A 21,738-nucleotide genomic window follows, 5' to 3' on the forward strand; every position below is an offset into this window, starting at 1 on the left:
CGGCACCGGCAAAAGGCTAAAAGGAACAGGATTAAATATTGCACAAAGCATAAATGCCTGTGGTGGCACAGCGGTAGAGTTGCTGCCTCACAGCCCCAGAGACACCGGGTTCCATCCCGACTACGGGTGCTGTCTGTACGGAGTTTGCACGTTCTCCCCGTGACCTGCGTGGGTTTTCTCCGACAACTTCGGTTTCCTCCCACACTCCAAAGACGTTTGCAGGTTTGCAGTTTAATTGGCTTGGTGTAAAAATGTATAAACTAGTGTGTGTAGGACATAGAAACATAGACAATAGGTGCAGGAGTAGAGGCCATTCGGCCCTTCGAGCCTGCACCGCCATTCAATATGATCATGGCTGATCATCCAACTCAGTATCCTGTACCTGCCTTCTCTCCATACTCCCTGATCCCTTTAGCCACAAGGGCCACATCTAACTCCCTCTTAAATATAGCCAATGAACTGGCCTCAACTACCTTCTGTGGCAGAGAATTCCAGAGATTCACCGCTCTCTGTGTAAAAAATGTTTTTCTCATCTCGGTCCTAAAAGATTTCCCCCTTATCCTTAAACTGTGGCCCCTTGTTCTGGACTTCCCCAACATCGGGAACAATCTTCCTGCACCTAGCCTGTCCAACCCCTTAAGAATTTTGCAAGTTTCTATAAGAACCCCCCTCAATCTTCTAAATTCTAGCGAGGACAGTGTTAATGTGTGGGGATCGCTGGTCGGGACGGACTTGGTGGGCCGAAGGGCCTCTTTCCGTGCTGCATCTCCAAGCCAGTCTCTAACCTTCTCCCCGTGACCGACGTGGGTTTTGCGGAACCCCTGACAATAAACTGAACTGACACCAACACAAGATGTCTCCCAGCGTTAAAGACTAGGCTTGTATTCACTGGAGTTTAGAAGGATGAGGGGATATCTTATAGAAACATATAAAATTATAAAAGGACTGGACAAGCTAGATGCAGGAAAAATGTTCCCAATGTTGGGCGAGTCCAGAACCAGGGGCCACACAGTTTTAGAATAAAGGGGAGGTCATTTAAGACTGAGGTGAGAAAAAAGTTTTTCACCCAGAGAGTTGTGAATTTATGGAATTTCCTGCCACAGAGGGCAGTGGAGGCCAAGTCACTGGATGGATTTAAGAGAGAGTTAGATAGAGCTCTAGGGGCTAGTGGAGTCAAGGGATATGGGGAGAAGGCAGGCCCCTATCAATAACCGGTGCTGGCTGTACGGAGTTTGCACGTTCTCCCCGTGACCTGCGTGGGTTTTCTCCGGGTGCGCCGGTTTCCTCCCACACTCCAAAGACGTACAGGTTCGTAAATTAATTGGCTTGGTGTAAATGTAAATTGTCCCGAGTGTGTGTTTAGGATGGAGTTAGTGTGCGGGGATCGCTGGTCGGCACGGACTCGGTGGGCCGAAGGGCCTGTTTCCGCACTGTATCTCTAAACTAAACTAAAAAAACTAACGTTTACAAGTTCTCAGAGCAGGATTAGGCCATTCGGCCCATCAAGTCTACTCTGCCATTCAATCATGGCTGATCTATCTCTCCCTAACCCCATTCTCCTGCCTTTTCCCTGTAACCCCCGACACCCATACTAATCAAGAATCTATCTATCTTTGCCTTAAAATATGTCTGTGGCAATGAATTCTACAGATTCACCAGCCTCTGACTCAAGAAATCCCTCTTCTCCTCCTGGCTGATGGAACGTCCTTTTGTTCTGAGGCTGTGACTTCTGGTCCTAGACTCTCTCCAGAGCTATCTAGCGTTAGTGTTTATCTGTGGAATTCTCTGCCACAGAAGGTAGTTGAGGCCACAGTTCATTGGCTATATTTAAGAGGGAGGTAGATGTGGCCCTTGTGGCTAAAGGGATCAGGGGGTATGGAGAGAAGGCAGGTACAGGATACTGAGTTGGATGATCAGCCATGATCATATTGAATGGCGGTGCAGGCTCGAAGGGCCGAATGGCCTACTCCTGCACCTATTTTCTATGTTTCTATGTTAGATAGGGCTCTTAAAGATGGCGGAGTCAGGGGATATGGGGAGAAATCAAGAACGGGGTACTGATTGGGGATGATCAGCCATGATCACATTGAATGGCGGTGCTGGCTCGTACAAACTCCGTACAGACAGGACCCGTAGTCGGGATGGAACCCGGGTCTCCGGCGCTGTGAGGCAGCAACTCTACCCGCTGCGCCACCGTGACTATGTATTTATGTATAGTATAATCTACTCAAACTGGAGAGCGTTACAAGAATAAACCTCCAGTCCATCGAGTCTCCTCGAGCTGCACTTGTAGTGGGAGCCAAGAGTTGCTGCCTCACAGCGCCAGAGACCCGGGTTCGATCCCAACTACGGGTGCTGTCTGTACGGAGTTTGTACGTTCTCCCCGTGACCTGCGTGGGTTTTCTCCGCAATCTTCCGTTTCCTCCCACACTCCAAAGGCAATAGACAATAGACAATAGGTGCAGGAGGAGGCCATTCAGCCCTTCGAGCCAGCACCGCCATTCAATGTGATCATGGCTGATCATCCCCAATCAGTACCCCATTCCTGCCTTCTCCCCATATCCCCTGACTCTGCTATCTTTAAGAGCCCTATCTAGCTCTCTCTTGAAAGTATCCAGAGAACTGGCCTCCACCGCCCTCTGAGGCAGAGAATTCCACAGACTCACAACTCTCTGTGTGAGAAAGTGTTTCCTCGTCTCCGTTCTAAATGGCTTACCCCTTATTCTTAAACTGTGGCCCCTGGTTCTGGACTCCCCCAACATCGGGAACATGTTTCCTGCCTCTAGCGTGTCCAAACCCTTAATAATCTTATATGTTTCAATGAGATACCCTCTCATCCTTCTAAACTCCAGAGTGTACAAGCCCAACCGCTCCAATCTATCAACATGTGACAATCCCGCCATCCCGGGAATTAACTTTGTAAACCTACGCTGCACTCCCTCAATAGCAAGAATGTCCTTCCTCAAATTAGGGGACCAAAACTTAGACGTGCAGGTTTGTAGGTTAATTGGCTTGGTGTAAATGTAAATTGTCCCTAGTGTGTGTAAGGTAGTGTTAGTGTGCGGGGATCGCCAGTCGGCGCGGGCTCGGTGGGCCGAAGGGCCTGTTTCCGCGCTGTATCTCTACACTGAAGGAGGCACTCTGCACATCATCGCTCTTTAATGGCTAGTTACTGGACCTTGAGGTGTTAAAGCAGATCAAATAAGGAGCACTCCTAACACGACCGCAACATTACCCCGGCATCTCTGCATCGTCCCAATCATTAATTTGTATTGTAAGATCTGTAGTTAATTTTGTTTGTCCCGCTAATGCATTGCAGCTACTCCCAGCGGTCCAGCCAGCATCTCCTCTCAAATTCCCCAGCCCATCGATTGTTTGCAAATAATGAAGCTTTTAAGAGATAGTGGTTTGAAAGCTAATGCACGCTCGCCAAAGCCGGGTCCAAGTCAGCACACACACACTGGCTGTTAGAAGCAGAAACCTACCCTGTGATGCTGAGACCACGATGCTGATTGAAGTCTATTTGACTGCAAATATCGGCGCTCAATATTTAGGCAGCTGGGACTGACTGCGTGTAATAGCCCTGCTGTCCCACGGTACGAGTTCATTCCAAGAGCTCTCCCCGAGTTTGCCCTGATTCCAACTCGGAGATTTACGGTAATGGCCGCTCGTCGGTACTCGGGGCTCTCGAGGACATTTTTCAACATGTTGAAAAATCCTCACGAGTCTTCCCGTGCTTACCTGCCGTTAGCGAGTCTTCCCGAGTACCTGCCGTTAGCGTTACGAGCCGCTAAGAGACGTCCCCGAGCTCCGACGTACCCGCTACGTTCATTCTCCGTGCTTACCACGAGTTTGATTTTTTTTTTAAACTCGGGAGAGCTCTTGGAATGAACTCGTACCGTGGGACAGGGCTTCAAGGGATTGTTTCAGGCAGCAGGGTAAATAAACAGAGGCCAAGTTAAGACTCTTTTATGGGCGATTTTTTTTGGGCCACAATAACGATTGCCGCAAAATTTTCAACCGCCGGTTGTGGTAGGTGCTGTCATTGGTGACTTCCATTAAAACTGGTCCCTGGCAGTCGCCTGAAGAGTTGCCTAAGTGGGACAGACTCATAACCTTAAAGGGCCTGTCCCACTTGGCCGTCATTTGCAGGTAATTTATGCAACATCGTTTATGCGTCATGACGCACGACGCGGGCACCGTGACACGCACGTGACGTGCGCGCGGTGCACATTACGCGCGCATGGTGCGCGATGACATAGGCGGAGACGCGCGGCGTCGCAGGATTTTGCGATGTGCGAAATCTTCGCGCGCCAACTGCGTGGCACGCTAATGAAGTCAGACACAAAACGCTGGAGTAACTCAATGGGACAGCGTGCGGACTCGGCTGAACCTGTGGGTGGGAGAGCAGCAGCAACTGGAGTGTTTGTGTAACCAGCTAGCCTCTGGCAACTCGGTTTTGTTGCAAAGTCATGGGTTCCTATCTGGGACAATTAATCATTCACATCTTCTAACTTCAGTGACAAGCGTTCACTTTCATCGACCCTGGAGCGAGTATTATTCCCCAAGAAACCATGTATTCCTTTCCCCCTTGATATCGTGCTCGTGTACAGGGGGGGGGGGGGGGGGGGGGGGGGAGGCAGGATACTGGTGGTTTTCATGTGATTAGACCAATTATTATTATTTTTCCTCTCTCATTCTCTCCGAATTCAAAAGTCACACTGATCGGCACCAGGCAACGTATTAGCGACCAAATCAGCTGCAGCCAGTTCCATTAAACCATAGAGAGTCAGGTCTCCTGGAACACTCAATGTTATTTTTAGCAAGGGCATGTTATTCTGGCATTTACTCTAATTCAGGCCCCTTGACCAATCCAGTGCTTTCAAAATGAAACAGCGAATATTTCCCATTTTCGAATGGAGACATGATTCTTGAATCTTAGTAGCTACAGGCTACATATCAATTATACTTTAGCATATCAAATCAGACGCAGTTTACACCAATTACCTAAAAATCAAATCACATGAAGAGCAACAGAGTTGAGAACCGTTTTTGAATAATAAACAAGGAGGATTTATCTATTCCCCCCCCCCCCCCCCCCAACCACCGTGAGGATAAAAAACCATTACCGGCAAATTAATTTGGATGCTTTTTACAATCAATGAATTAGGAGCCAAGAAAAAAGGGTTTTCAGAAGAATGTGATCCTTCAGTTATTTTTTTTTTAATCCGTTCCATTGCGCTGATACGATTTCAGCTATGTTTGGATTCTTGACTGTTCCTCAACAGATCTCAGTGGGTTTAATTCCTTCATTGAGAAGTCCGATACCATTTATTAAAATTGAAATATCATGAAAGAAAACTATCATTTCCATTGGAAAAACTTTTTGGTCAATTTTTGGACTCCCAACATGTCTCTGGACTCCAGCATTTTGTGTCTATCTTCCAGTGTAAACCTGCATAGAAACATAGAAACATAGAAAATAGGTTCAGGAGGAGGCCATTCGGCCCTTCGAGCCAGCACCGCCATTCATTGTGATCATGGCTGATCGTCCCCTATCAATAACCCGTGCCTGCCTTCTCCCCATATCCCTTGACTCCACTAGCCCCTAGAGCTCTATCTAACTCTCTCTTAAATCCATCCAGTGACTTGGCCTCCACTGCCCTCTGTGGCAGGGAATTCCACAAATTCACAACTCTCTGGGTGAAAAGGTTTTTTCTCACCTCAGTCTTAAATGACCTCCCCTTTACTCTAAGACTGTGGCCCCTGGTTCTGGACTCGCCCTACATTGGGAACATTTTTCCTGCATCTAGCTTGTCCAGTCCTTTTATAATTTTATATGTTTCTATAAGATAGCCCCTCATCCTTCTAAACTCCAGTGAATACAAGCCTAGTCTGCAGTTCCTTCCGACACATATATTTATGAGTGATCTGGGTGCGGAGAAAATTAACAAAGATGTTGCCAGGACTAGAGGGTGTGAGCTACAGGGACAGGTTGAGCAGGCTGGGTCTCTATTCCTTGGAGCACAGGAGGATGAGGGGTGATCTTATAGAGGTGTATAAAATCATGAGAGGAATAGATCGGGTAGATGCACAGAGTCTCTTGCCCAGAGTAGGTGAATCAAGGCCCAGAGGACATAGGTTTAAGGTGAAGGGGGAAAGATTTAATAGGCATCTGAGGGGTAACTTTTTTCATACAAAGGGTGGTGGGTGTATGGAACAAGCTGCCAGAGGAGGTAATTGAGGCTGGGACTATCCCAATGTTTAAGATATATACATATCCCATGTATATAGGTACATGGATAGGACAGGTTTGGAGGGATATGGAAAAAGCGCAGGCAGGTAGGACTAGTGTAGCTGGGACATGTAAGTAAGTAAGTAACTTTATTGGCCAAGTATTCACATACAAGGAATTTGTCTTGGTGCTCCACCCACGTAACAACATGACATACAGTGACAGTTACGAATGACTCAGAAAACACTAAACATTAATAATAATAAAACATTGATGATAAAACACCATTGATCAAGCATGTGAACCAACAAAATACCAGATCAAAGGGAGGCTACAGATTTTTGGCTGTTGAGTAGAGCAACTACTCGTGGATAAAAACTGTTTTTATGTCTGGCTGTGGCAGCTTTGACAGTCCGGAGTCGCCTTCCAGAGGGAAGTGATTCAAAGAGTTTGTGGCCAGGGTGAGAGGAGTCAGAGATGATCAGTGTAGGGGAATCGAGGACCAGAGGACATTGGCGTGAGGTGAAGGGGAAAAGATTTAATAGGAATCTGAGGGGTAACATTTTCACACAGAGGGTGGTGGGTGTATGGAACAAGCTGCCAGAGGAGGTAGTTGAGGCTGGGGCTATCCCAATGTTTAAGAAACATTTAGACAGGTACATGGATAGGACAGGTTTGGAGGGATATGGACCAAACGCAGGCAGGTGGGACTAGTGTAGCTGGGACATGTTGGCCGGTGTGGGCAAGTTGGGCCGAAGGGCCTGTTTCCACACTGTATCACTCTATGACTCTATGCAATGTTAAAGACGACTGATTGAATCCCTCCTTGTGGAACAGCAGCAGTGGTGGAGGCTGATACTATAGTGGAATGTAAGAGGCATTTAGATAGGTGCATGGACATGTGCAGGCAGATAAGAATTTAGTTTAGTTTATTGTCACGTGTACTGAGGTACAGTGAAAAATCTTTATGTTGCTTGCTAAACCAGTCAGCAGAAAGACTATATACATGATTACAATCAAGCCATCCACAGTGTACAGATACAGGATAATGGGAATAATGTGTACTGCAAGGTAAAGCCAGCAAAGTCAGATTGATGTTAGTCCAGTTCCTGTGCTGTGTTCTCTGTTTTGGCATTGGCTTCAGTACTATATATGGCCAAAAGCTGAAGTAATTTCATCTGCATTCTCAATCTGAAGAAGGGTCATAGTACCATAGACAATCGATGCAGGAGTAGGCCATTCGGCCCTTCGAGCCAGCACTGGCATTCAATATGATCATGGCTAATCACCCCCAATCAGTACCCCGTTCCTGCTTTTCCCCCATATCCCTTGATTCCGTTAGCCCTAAGAGCTAAATCTAACTCTCTCTTGAATGCATTTAGTGAATTGGCCTCCACTGCCTTCTGTGGCAGCGAATTCCTCAGATTCACAACTCTCTGGGTGAAAACGTGTTTCCTCATCTCAGTCCTAAATGGCCGACCCCTTATTCTTAAACTGCGTGACCCCTGGTTCTGGACTCCCCCAACATTAGGGAACATTTTTCCTGCATCTAGCCTGTCCAATCCTTTAAGAATTGTATATGTTTCTGTAAGATCCCCTCTGATCCTTCTAAATTCCCGTGAATAGGCACATGTTTCAGTGAAGGACCTGTCCCACTTGCCGTGTTTTTTCTTTCGGCGACTGGCGGCATCATCGACTGACGCATCAGGTCACCGAAAAATTCGCGGCGTGACAACGTATTGACGCGCGGCGCTTTTCCAAGTGTCGCAACATTTGTCGCTGCTGGAATTTGTAACGTTCAAAATATTTAGGTGACACTGATACAACGCCGGCAGTTGGCGAAAAAAAACCGGCAAGTGTCAACAAAATAGAGAGAGTACAGAGGAGATTTACTAGAATGTTGCCTGGATTTCAGCAACTAAGTTACAGAGAAAGGTTGAACAAGATAGGTCTTTATTCTCTGGAGCGCAGAAGGTTAAGGGGGGACTTGATAGAGGTCTTTAAAATGATGAGAGGGATAGACAGTGTTGACGTGGATAAGCTTTTCCCACTGAGAGTAGGGAAGATTCAAACAAGAGGACATGGTTTGAGAATTAAGGGACTGAAGTTTAGGGGTAACATGAGGGGGAACTTCTTTACTCAGAAAGTGGTAGCTGTGTGGAATGAGCTTCCAGTGGAAGTGGTGGAGGCAGGTTCGATTTTATCATTTAAAAATAAATTGGATAGTTATATGGACGGGAAAGGAATGGAGGGTTATGGTCTGAGCGCAGGTAGATGGGACTAGGGGAGAATAAGTGTTAGGCAGGGACTAGAAGGGCCGAGATGGCCTGTTTCCGTGCTGTAATTGTTATATGGTTATATGGTTAAGTAGGACAGGCCCCTTCAAGTCCCGACCTGAAACGTCACCTATTCCTTCTCTCCGGAGATGCTGCCTGAATTGCTCCAGAGTTTTTTGTGTCTGCCTTCGGTCAAAACGCAAGTCTCGTTAGGAGCTGGTTTTAAGTTGGGTGCAAAGCACACTTTAATTTTAATGCTGCTGTCAGAGTGATAATGTTGGCAGTGTAAAAGGTTTAACAGTGTTCAATCCACAGGGCACCTTCTACTCACACAGCAAGGGGCGACTGCCTAGCTGTTTAATGAATACTTGGTTCACCAGTTGGCACCATAAAAAAAGTTTAATGTGTTAATCTGGAATTCCTTAAATACCATTGGAGACAATGTATATAAACAGATACTTTACCACCAAAGATGGCCTTTTAACCCGGTCTATTTGGATTGCAATTTTCACTGATTATGAGGGGGTTTTTTTTACACATGTAAGAGATTTTGTTTTAAGTTTCTGTTTTCTTGAGCCAGGCTAGTGTACAGAAGCACTCTATTTTACTGGGAACAGGAAAGCCTCGGTATCCTGCGATCTCCAGTCGTATGAGATCATGGAAACAAGAAGCGGAGAAATTGATCGCTGCCTCTCCCGTTCTACTCGAGAAACAGGAACATGGATGTGAATGTGAATGGTGGAGGGAATCCAGGAATCGGACTCGGGAGCGCCTGACGGTGCTTGGATTCCCAAAAAGTGAATGAATTGGACGAGGGGATTGAAGGCTTTGTGGCCGCGTTTGCGGAGGATACGGAAATAGGTGGAGGGGCAGGTAGTGCAGGGAAAGCAGGGACTCTGCAGAAGGACTTGGACAGGTTGGGAGAGTGGGCAGAGAAATGGCAGATGGAATACAGTGTAGCAAACTGTGGAGTCGTGCATCTTGGTCATAGGAATAAAGGCGTAGACTATTTTCTAAATGGGGAGAGAATCCAGAAACCGGAGATGCAAAGGGACTTGGGAGCGCTGGTGCAGGATTCCCAAAAAGTTAATCTGCAAGTCGAATCGGTAGCAAAGAAAGCAAACTCAACGCTAGCATTTATTTCAAGAGGGCTTGTATACAAACACAGGGATGTAATGCTGAGGCTCTATAAGGCGCTGGTCAGGTTGCATTTGGAATATGGTGAGCAATTTTGGGCCCCATATCTGAGGAAGGATGTGCTGGTTCTGGAGAGGGTCCAGAGGAGGTTTTTACAAGAATGATCCCAGGAATGAGTGGGTTAACGTTCGTTCTATGAGCGTTTGACGGCACTGGGCCTGTATCAATCAATCAAAACGTTATTGTCATTTAGAAATACATCGATATATGCAATTCTAAACGAAATTCCAATGCATTTGGCTCCCTGTACAACACTAAAATAAACAGAATGATAAAATGGATAAAAACTAGTGGGAGAGTCTAGGACCAGAGTTCATAGTCTCAGAATTAAAGGATGTTTGCTAGAATTTAGAAGGTTGAGGGGGGATCTTATAGAAACTTACAACATTCTTAAGGGGGTTGGACAGGCTAGATGCAGGAAGATTGTTCCCGATGTTGGGGAAGTCCAGAACAAGGGGTCACAGCTTGAGGATAAGGGGGAATTCTTTTAGGACCGAGATGAGAAAAACATTTTTCACACAGAGAGTGGTGAATCTGTGGAATTCTCTGCCACAGAAGGTAGTTGAGGCCACAGTTCATTGGCTATATTTAAGAGGGAGTTAGATGTGGCCCTTGTGACTAAAGGGATCAGGGGGTATGGAGAGAAGGCAGGTATAGGATACTGCGTTGGATGATCAGCCATGATCATATTGAATGGCGGTGCAGGCTCGAAGGGCCGAATGGCCTACTCCTGCACCTATTTTCTGTGTTTCTATGTTTCTATTAGGAATGAGATGAGGAGAAATTTCTTTAGTCAGAGGGTGGTGAATCTGTGGAATTCTTTGCCACAGACGGCTGTGGAGGCCAAGTCAGTGGATATTTTTAAGGCAGAGATAGATAGTTTCTTGATTAGTACGGGTGTCAGGGGTTACGGGGAGAAGGCAGGAGAATAGGGTTGAGAGGGAGAGATAGATCAGCCATGATTGAAGGGTCTCGACCCGAAACGTCACCGATTCCTTCCCTCTATAGATGCTGCCTCACCCGCTGAGTTCCTCCAGCATTTTTGTCTACCGCCGATAACTTGACTGTCGCCTGCAGTCCGCTGAAAATTCACCTAAGTGGGACAGGCCCATAAAACGTTCTTTCCTAACACGTCTTCTCTCCACTCTCCTCCTGAACACTCTATTGACAGCCTCTGCCGTTTCCCATCACATGGCTACTTATTTTTAACAGCCCATAAATTTCTTGATCGCGTCTCTTACACTTGAGGGTGGCGTGGGTATAAAGAGTGGTTATGTTGGTCTGAACAGATGCAGTACACAAGCTATTTCAGAAGCTGTTCACGAGATTGATCCCCGGGATGGCGGGACTGTCATATGAGGAAAGATTGAAAAGACTAGGCTTGTATTCATTGGAGTTTAGAAGGATGATGGGGTGGATCTTATAGAAACATATAAAATTATAAAAGGATTGGACAAGCTAGATGCAGGAAAAATGTTCCCAATGTTGGCCAAGTCCAGAACCAGGGGCCACACATAGTCTTAGAATAAAGGGGAGGTCATTTAAGACTGAGGTGGGAAAAAACATTTTCACCCCGAGAGTTGTGAATTTGTGGAATTCCCTGCCACAGAGGGCAGTGGAGGCCAGGTCACTGGATGGATTTAAGAGAGTGTTGGATAGAGCTCTAGGGGCTAGTGGAGTCAAGGGATATGGGGAGAAGGCAGGCACGGGTTATTGATTGGGGACGATCAGCCATGATCATAATGAATGGCGGTGCTGGCTCGAAGGGCCGAATGGCCTCCTCCTGCACCTATTTTCTATGTTTCCATGTTTCTAGAAGCGCGGCCACATGACAGGTGAAGGGGAGAGTGCTGGGCTCTCATGTTATGGCTCCTGAGTTGACTGGTCAAAATGTACCAGTGCCGCATTGGGTTAATGGGTCAGTGGGTCAGACAAGCGTCTCTGGAGGTGTTAGACACAGCTTTTTGTGTCTATCTTCCACTTAAACCAGCATCTGCAGTTCTTTCCTGCAACATGTGTATAGGTGAATATAGGGGTATGTCTGCCTGTGTTTATGTGTATAAAGTCACGAGAGGAATAGATCTAGTAACTAATTTTATTGGCCAAGTATTCACATACAAGGAATTTGCCTTGGTGCTCCGCCCACAAGTAACAACATGACATACAGTGACAGTTACGAATGACACGGAAAACACTAAACATTAATAATAATAAAACATTAATGATAAAACACCATTGATCAAGCATGTGAACCAACAAAATACCAGATCAAAGGGAGGCTACAGATTTTGGCTGTTGAGTAGAGCAACTACTCGTGGATAAAAACTGTTTTTATGTCTGGCTGTGGCAGCTTTGACAGTCCGGAGTCGCCTTCCAGAGGGAAGTGATTTAAAGAGTTTGTGGCCAGGGTGAGAGGGGACAGAGATGATCAGTGTAGGAGAATCGAGGACCAGAGGACATTGGCGTTAGGTGAAGGGGTAAAGATTTAATAGGAATCTGAGGGGTAACATTTTCACACAAAGGGTGGTGGGTGTATGGAACAAGCTGCCAGAGGAGGTAGTTGAGGCTGGGGCTATCCCAATGTTTAATAAACATTTAGACAGGTACATGGATAGGACAGGTTTGGAGGGATATGGGCCAAACGCAGGCAGGTGGGACTAGTGTAGCTGGGGCACGTTGGCCGGTGTGGGCAAGTTGGGCCGAAGGGCCTGTTTCCACACTGTACCACACTATGACTTGAATATTGGTGTAACGCAGGTCACACTATGGCCCTCAGTGAAAATGTGGAGAAAATGTGGAGAACATGGATAGGAGACGTTTCACAGAGTGCTGGAGTAACTCAGCGGGTGCAGCAGCATCTATGGAGCTAAGGAAATAGGCAACGTTTCGGGCCGAAACCCTTCCGGGTTTCGGCCCAAAACGTTGCCTATTTCCAGAAGGGTTTCGGCTTGAAACGTTGCCTATTTCCTTAGCTCCACAGATGCTGCTGCACCATAACACAGCGGGTCAGGCAGCATCTGTGGAGAACATGGATAGGTGACGTTTCACAGAGTGCTGGAGTAACTCAGCGGGTCAGGCAGCATCTGTGGAGAACATGGATAGGTGACGTTTCACAGAGTGCTGGAGTGACTCAGCGGGTCAGACAGCATCTGTGGAGAACATGGATAGGTGACGTTTCACAGAGTGCTGGAGTAACTCAGCGGGTCAGGCAGCATCTGTGGAGAACATGGATAGGTGACGTTTCACAGAGTGCTGGAGTAACTCAGCGGGTCAGGCAGCATCTGTGGAGAACATGGATAGGTGACGTTTCACAGAGTGCTGGAGTAACTCAGCGGGTCAGGCAGCATCTGTGGAGAACATGAAAGATGAAGGCCCGCTGAGTTCCTCCAGCACTTTGTGTTTTTCACCACTACTGTTGGATGGGATGTTAGTGAGGTCCAGCCCGTTCTACCACGTGGATGCTGAAGATCAGTGTGTTACTTTGAAGAAGGGCCAAGTGCCTTGGCTAGCGCTTATCCTTTCATCTCCATTAACAAATTAGAGAACCTGACCATTATCACATTGCTGTTTATGTAAAACAGCTGTGGGAACATTTGCTACATTGCTTCCTATTCTACACCAGCGACGACTAAACTTCAAAAGCGATTCATGCCATGTATATTATTGCTGCATTATCCTAAAAGGTGCCTGTAAGGTGCCAATTATATGTAAATAGGCGGCATGTTCAAAGGATATGAGGTCATAGAATCATACAATGTGGAAACAGACCGACCATTCGGCCCAACTTGGTGGCTAATCTGTGCTATTCTTTGCCACACAAGTCTGTGGAAGCCAAGTCAATTATGTATTTAAGGCAGAGATAGATAGATAGATAGATAGATAGATAGATAGATAGATAGATAGATAGATAGATAGATAGATAGATAGATAGATAGATAGATAGATAGATAGATAGATAGATAGATAGATAGATAGATAGATAGATAGATAGATAGATAGATAGATAGATAGAGATATAGTCTTGATTAGTGCGGGGAGAAGGCAGCAGAATGGGGTTTGGAGGGAGAGATAGATCAGCCTTGATTGAATGGTGGAGTAGACCTGATGGGCCAATTGGCCTAACTCTGCTCCTATCAATTATGATCTTATGAAGCTAACCAAGATGCCCCTATCTAAACTAGTGGCTGTTGCCTGAGTTTGACCCATGACCATCTGAACACTTCCAATCCACGGACCTGCCCTGATGTTGTCGTGTTCTGGAAATATAACAATGTCTGTATTAATGAACTACTTTCATTTTATTTTACAGTAAGACCATAAGTTTGGTCACTTTTACAATAAAGATCTTTAGTACATAATGCCAAGAATTCCCGACAATTCAAGTTAGATTAATTTCTTCTACCCAGTCTGTGCTTTGAATGAAGACACAAAATGCTGGAGTAACTCATTGAATTGTAGGATAATGTTCAATTGTTCCATATAGATTTAAATGGGACTAACTTAGATGGGTCATCTTGGTCAGCATGGGCGAATTGGGCTGAAGGGCCTGTTTCCATGCTGTATGACTGTGTCTCTAAATATAATGTGCAATGCAATACCCAACAATTCAATACAAAACAAGACACAGAGTGCTGGAGTAACTCAGCGAGTCAGGCAGCATCTGTGGAGAACATGGATAGGTGACGTTTCACAGAGTGCTGGAGTAACTCAGCGGGTGCAGCAGCATCTATGGAGCTAAGGAAATAGGCAACGTTTTGGGCCGAAACCCGGAAGGGTTTCGCCCCGAAACGTTGCCTATTTCCAGAAGGGTTTCGGCCCGAAACGTTGCCTATTTCCTTAGCTCCACAGATGCTGCTGCACCATAACTCAGCGGGTCAGGCAGCATCTGTGGAGAACATGGATAGGTGAGGTTTCACAGAGTGCTGGAGTAACTCAGCGGGTCAGGCAGCATCTGTGGAGAACATGGATAGGTGACGTTTCAGTTCAGGACCCTTCCTCACACTGTAAATTCCAAAATACCATGAATCCAATAAATAAAATAATATCTATGCCATAAATTCAACACAAAGGTTGGGTGGAAGAAATTAATCTTCACCTGGTGTGGTAATGCGATGGAATCGAGGTTGATTTGGTTACTATTTGAAAAGTTTCACCATAGATTGTGTCCATATTATTTTGTGCCATGGTAAGTTGACCATCATGTATAAAAAGTTAAAAACTCGATTGATGCACAATATGTGGACAGTTCATAATGATAATAATGAATATGTTTATTAGCCAAGTGTGTTCACATACAAGGAATATGCCTTGGTGCTCTGCCCGCAAGTAACAACGTGACATATACGCATACTGGCACCTATTTCTCTACAGAAATAAGCCTTTGCATCAAATTCTTGAACATCGCATGCCTCGTGGAGTTGGACAATTGTTTTGAAAGAAATCAGAATTTTACAGTATCTCAGACCTCGATAAAAAATGGGATGCAGATACTAATTGTTTTTATATGTTGGAGAAACTCAGCGGGTGAGGCAGCATCTATGGAGCGAAGGAATGGGTGACGTTTCGGGTCGAGACCCTTAAAAATGCTGGAGAAACTCAGCGGGTGAGACAGCATCTATGGAGCGAAGGAATGGGTGACGTTTCGGGTCGAGACCCTTACGGGTCTCGACCCGAAACGTCACCCATTCCTTCGCTCCATAGATGCTGCCTCACACGCTGAGTTTCTCCAGCATTTTTGTCTACCTTCGATTGTTCCAGCATCTGCTGTTCCTTCTCAAACTAATTATTTTTATGGTACTCTGTCAATTTGGCAGCCCAGTGTTCTCATAAAGTTGAGTTAGCAGGAACAGCGAGAATTTTAATGAATGGAGCTGTTTCTACACTTCACTTCATAATTGGCTTGCCATTTTTCTCTCATTAATTAGGATGATTTCAGATCCCACTAACACTTAGGAGAGACTACACTGCCTCGGCTTCCGATAATTAATGAACTCATTTCAATGTGATGCGTTTTTTTTCACGGCCCGCACGCGCGAGTAGCTCTTCGCCGGTCGTTTGTCTCTAACGTTGCGTCCCTCTGCCTTCCAGCATCCGTACCCTTCAGAAGAGCAGAAGAAGCAACTGGCTCAAGATACGGGATTAACTATTCTGCAAGTCAACAACTGGTACGTAGCCTGACTCTGTTTACACGCACAGACGCCAGAGGTGTCCCCTGGTGGATCACCGCAAGCCATTCCCCCAAGCGACTCCAGCAAAGAGCATTCCCTCTAGATACAATGGTGACTTCTGCCTTTCCACACGCTCGGCCTACTTGTGTATTCTCGCAGTCAGCCTGCACTTCAATCATGATTTAATCAAGAGGACATGATTTGAGAATTAAGGGACAGAAGTTTAGGGGTAAACTGAGGGGGAACTTCTTTACTCAGAGAGTGGTGGCTGTGTGGAATGAGCTTCCAGTGGAAGTGGTGGAGGAGGCAGGTTCGATTTTATCATTTAAAAATAAATTGAATAGGTATATGGACGGGAAAGGAATGGAGGGTTATGGTCTGAGTGCAGGTAGATGGGACTAGGTGAGAGTAAGTGTTCGGCACGGACTAGAAGGGCCGAGTTGGCCTGTTTCCGTGCTGTAATTGTTATATGGTTATATGGTTATATAAGTTGGGCCGAAGGGCCTGTTTCAGTGCTGTAATTGTTATATGGTTATATGGTTTATATGGTTAATGAAGGCACGTGCAATAAAGTAATAAGGTTAAATCTTCTTTTTTTTAAAACAGGAATGATAACTTAAAGAATGTTTTGTTTTCTCTATCGCGTTGGCCAAGGAAGATGATGGTGGTGAATCTGTGGAATTCTTTGCCACAGACGGCTGTGGAGGCCAAGTCAGTGGATATTTTTAAGGCAGAGATAGATAGATTCTTGATTAGTGCGGGTGTCAGGGGTTATGGGGAGAAGGCAGGAGAATGGGGTTAGGAGGGAGAGATAGATCAGTCATGATGTATTCAAGAGAGAGTTAGATTTGGCTCTTAGGGCTAACGGAATCAAGGGATATGGGGAGAAGGCAGGAACGGGGGAACTGATTCTGGATGATCAGCCATGAACATGTTAGACAATAGACAATAGGTGCAGGAGTAGGCCATTCGGCCCTTCGAGCCAGCACCACCATTCAATGTGATCGTGGCTGATCATCCACAATCAGTACCCCGTTCCTGCCTTCTCCCCATATCCCCTGACTCCGCTATCTTTAAGAGCCCTATCTAGCTCTCTCTTGAAAGTATCCAGAGAACTGGCCTCCATCGCCATCTGAGGCAGAGAATTCCACAGACTCACAACTCTCTGTGTGAAAAAGTGTTTCCTCGTCTCCGTTCTAAATGGCTTACCCCTTATTCTTAAACTGTGGCCCCTGGTTCTGGACTCCCCCAACATCGGGAACATGTTTCCTGCCTCTAGTGTGTACGTTTATTTTTTCACATTGAAGGGCGGTGCTGGCTCGAAGGGCCGAATGGCCTACTCCTGCACCTATTTTCGTTTGTTACTATGATCGAAAGGTGGAGTAGACCTGATGGGCCGAATGGCCTAATTCTGTTCCTGCCACTTATGACCTTATGTTGACATGCTGTGATTAAAGAGGCTGTCCCACTCTCCCGAGTTCCTCACAAATTCTCCCGAGTTTTCCCCTTGATTCAAACTCGGAGAATGTCTGTAGCGAGTCCGTAGGAAGCCGTAGGAGTCTGTAGATATATCGTAGCGACTCGTAATGCCAGCCCTAGGTACTCGGGGCATCGGGTAAGTCGGGACGTTTCTCCGCATGTTGGAAAATGTACACGAGTGAAAAAAATAGCCCCGAGTATCGACGGCTGGCATCTCCGAGTTTGAATCAAGGGGAAAACTCGGGAGAATTCGTGAGTAACTCGGGAATGTGGGACAGGCCCTTTACTTTAAACACTGAATGGCAGTGATATGGTGGAGCAGAGAGGGCTTGAAGCAGTTTGTGGTGCCGTGCTTGACATGTGCAAGGGAATTGGAGGAACATCCGATGACACACTCGTTAACCCAGGCTGCCTTGGTGTCCTTATCTTCTCAGCTGTGTGTGTGTGTGTGTTAAAGCACCTGCATCTCGCTGGAGGACAATTCCCCAAAGAAGTCATCAACAGCAAACACAAAAATATCAGCAAAGCAAAAGATCTTAATTGATAGAAACAAGGAACGGCTTCTTTCCCAGCTCGTTTTGAACAGTGGAGGCAAACTCTTTAATATGCCAAGAAAAATACATTGGGACCGAAAGATACTCATTCATAGAGACATGGAACCAGTTCGTTGTAGCTTATTTAACAAAAAGGAGACAAACTCTAATATATGTGAATAAAAATATAATAGAAGAGAGATATCTTAATTTAACATGAAGTGTCTGAAGAAGGGTCTCGACCCGAAACCTCGCCTATTCCTTCGCTCCATAGATGCTGCCTCACCCGCTGAGTTTCTCCAGCATTTTTTGTCTACCTTCGATTTCAAGTCAAGTCAAGTGAGTTTATTGTCATGTGTCCCTGTATAGGCCAATAAATTCTTGCTTTGCTTCAGCACACAGAACATAGTAGGCATTTACTACAAATCCAGCATCTGCAGTTCCTTCTTAAACGTAAAGTGCTGGAGTAATCATTTGGATATTTTTAAAGTGGAGATTGACAGATACTCGATTAGTCCGGGGGTTATGGGGAGAAGGCAGGAGAATGGGGTTAGGAGGGAGAGATAGATCAGCCATGATTGAATGGTGGAGTAGACTTGATGGGCCGAATGGCCTAATTCTGCTCCTATCAATTACGAGCTTCAGCGGGTCAGGAAGCATCTTTGGAGAATATGGATAGGTGACGTTTCACAGAGTGCTGGAGTAACTCAGCGGGTCAGGCAGCATCTGTGGAGATCATGGATAGGTGACGTTTCACAGAGTGCTGGAGTAACTCAGCGGGTCAGGCAGCATCTGTGGAGAACATGGATAGGTGACGTTTCACAGAGTGCTGGAGTAACTCAGCGGGTCAGGCAGCACCCATAGGAAACTCACGTGACCACATGGAGAACGTGCAAACTCCACACAGACAGGTGCTCCGGTTTCCTCCCACGTCCCAAAGACGTGCGGGTGTGTAGGTTAATCGACCCTCTGTGAGTTGCCCCCTAGTGTGTAGGGAGTGGATGAGAAAGTGGGATAACATAGAACTGGTGTGAACAGGTGATCGCTGGTCGGCGTGGACACGCTGGGCCGAAGGGCCTGTTTCCGTGCTGTATCTTTAAACTACCGGTGGCGCAGTGATAGAGTTGCTGATTTAAAGCGCTGGAGACCCAGGATTGATCCCGACTACGGGCGCTGTCTGTACGGAGTTTGCACGTTCTCCCCGTGACCTGCGTGGGTTTTCTCGGGAATCTCCGGTTTCCTCCCACACTCCAAAGACGTACAGGTTTGTAGGTTAATTGGCTTGGTGTAAATGTGGATTGTCCCTAGTGTGTGTAGGGTAGTGTTAGTGTGCGGGGATCGCTGGTCGGTGCGGACTCGCTGGGCCGGTTTCCGCGCTATATCTCTCTAAACTCTGAACGCTAAACAAATTGCTGTGGACAAAAATGCAGGAGAAACTCAGCGGGTGAGGCATCATCTATGGAGCGAAGGAATAGGTGACGTTTCTGGTCGAGACACTTCTTCAGACTGATGTGGGGGGGGGGGGCGGGAAGAAGAAAGGAAGAGGCGGAGACAGTGGGCTGTGGGAGAGCTGGGAAGGGGAGGGGAAAGAGGAAGAAATCAGGGACTACCTGAAATTGGAGAAGTCAATGTTCATACCGCTGGGGTGTAAACTGCCCAAGCAAAATATGAGGTGCTGCTCCTCCAATTTGCGGTGGGACTCACTCTGGCCATGGAGGAGGCCCAGGACAGAAAGGTCTGATTCGGAATGGGAGGGGGAGTTGAAGTGCTGAGCCACCGGGAGATCAGGTTGGTTAATGAGAATAATGGGAACTCCACCCCCACATCAGTCTGAAGAAGGGTCTCAACCCGAAACGTTGCCTATTTCCTTCGCTCCATAGATGCTGCCTCACCCGCTGAGTTTCTTCAGCATTGTTGTCTACCTTGGATTTCTCCAGCATCTGCAGTTCCTTCTTGAACAAGTTGCTGTAGTAACGTAAGTGAAACTAAAAGGGAAACTGATGAATGATTGCAGTAAATATTGGCTGGGTGAGCGATGTTCGTCAGATCCTCTGAGTAATTCCTGAAAATGCACTTCTCCGGGAGGGCATTTCATGCTGTAGCATCAGTGAAGGCACATGCAGATTGTTGTATTATTAATGACCAGTTGCCGTAAGTCTGCGTGGCCGAGATTGAATAAAAAATGCTGAGGTGCAAGTGAGATGCAGATCAGTCATAAATTATTGGCAGTGAGCATAGACTGTGGGAATGCGTGAAATGCAAATGCATAGATAATTACGGCTCTTGTTGACCCTGACTCTGCGTCCCGTACATTTGCATTGCGGGTTGAACGGGAATATCTGCAAACACAGTAGAAGCACAGAACTGCAGATGCTGGTTGACAAAAGGAGACACAGAGTGCTGGAGTAACTCAGCGGGACATAGAAACATAGAAAATAGGTGCAGGAGTAGGCCATTCGGCCCTTCGAGCCTGCACCGCCATTCAATATGATCATGGCTGATCATCCAACCCAGTATCCCATACCTGCCTTCTCTCCATACCCCCTGATCCCTTTAGCCACAAGGGCCACATCTAACACGCTCTTAAATATAGCCAATGAACTGTGGCCTCAACTACCTTCTGTGGCAGAGAATTCCACAGATTCACCACTCTCTGTGTAAAAAATGATTTTCTCATCTCGGTCCCCTTATCCTTAAACTGTGACCCCTTGTTCTGGACTTCCCCAACATCGGGAACAATCTTCCTGCATCTAGCCTGTCCAACCCCTTAAGAATTTTGTAAGTTTCTATAAGATCCCCCCTCAATCTTCTAAATTCTAGCGAGTACAAGCCGAGTCTATCCAGTCTTTCTTCATATGAAAGTCCTGCCATCCCAGGAATCAGTTTGGTGAACCTTCTCTCTACTCCCTCTACGGCAAGAATGTCTTTCCATAGTCAGGCAGCATCTCTAGAGAACATGGATAGGTGACGTTTCACAGAGTGCTGGAGTAACTCAGCGGGTCAGGCAGCATCTGTGGAGAACATGGATAGGTGACGTTTCACAGAGTGCTGGAGTAACTCAGCGGGTCAGGCAGCATCTGTGGAGAACATGGATAGGTGACGTTTCACAGAGTGCTGGAGTAACTCAGCGGGTCAGGCAGCATCTGTGGAGAACATGGATAGGTGACATTTCACAGAGTGCTGGAGTAACTCAGCGGGTCAGGCAGCATCTGTGGAGACCATGGATAGGTGACGTTTCACAGAGTGCTGGAGTAACTCAGCGGGTCAGGCAGCATCTGTGGAGAACATGGATAGGTGACGTTCACAGAGTGCTGGAGTAACTCAGCGGGTCAGGCAGCATCTGTGGAGAACATGGATAGGTGACATTTCACAGAGTGCTGGAGTAACTCAGCGGGTCAGGCAGCATCTGTGGAGACCATGGATAGGTGACGTTTCACAGAGTGCTGGAGTAACTCAGCGGGTCAGGCAGCATCTGTGGAGAACATGGATAGGTGACGTTTCACAGAGTGCTGGAGTAACTCAGCGGGTCAGGCAGCATCTCTGGAGAGAAGGAATGGGTGACGTTTCGGGTCGAGACCCTTCTTCAGACTGATCCTACACACTCCCCCATAATAGGTAGCAAGGTGAAAAGTAAAAGTGGCAGGCAGACAACTCCAGGGCAAAAATCAAAAAGGGCCACTTTTCAACATAATTGTATAAGGGGTAAGTGCCTTGTAAAAACAAGCCTGAAGGCTTTGTGTCTCAATGCAAGGAGTATTCATAATAAGGTGGATGAGTTGAATGTGCAGATAGTTATTAATTATTATGATATAGTTGGGATCACGGAGACATGGCTCCAGGGTGACCAAGGC

The 21,738-nt window shown here is 46.5% G+C and overlaps 1 protein-coding gene across 1 annotated transcript in view; it reads left to right on the forward strand.

Annotated features, from left to right (window-relative positions):
* Positions 1 to 21,738, forward strand: part of LOC116976540 (homeobox protein Meis1-like) — a 143,664-nt gene that overhangs the window by 46,768 nt on the left and 75,158 nt on the right. The window contains exon 3 of the mRNA XM_033026429.1: positions 15,796 to 15,872. Within this exon, the coding sequence (XP_032882320.1) occupies positions 15,796 to 15,872 (77 nt within the window). The remainder of the gene's footprint in view (positions 1 to 15,795; positions 15,873 to 21,738) is intronic.

Source organism: Amblyraja radiata, chromosome 8 (assembly GCF_010909765.2).
Source record: "Amblyraja radiata isolate CabotCenter1 chromosome 8, sAmbRad1.1.pri, whole genome shotgun sequence".
NCBI lineage: Eukaryota > Metazoa > Chordata > Chondrichthyes > Rajiformes > Rajidae > Amblyraja > Amblyraja radiata.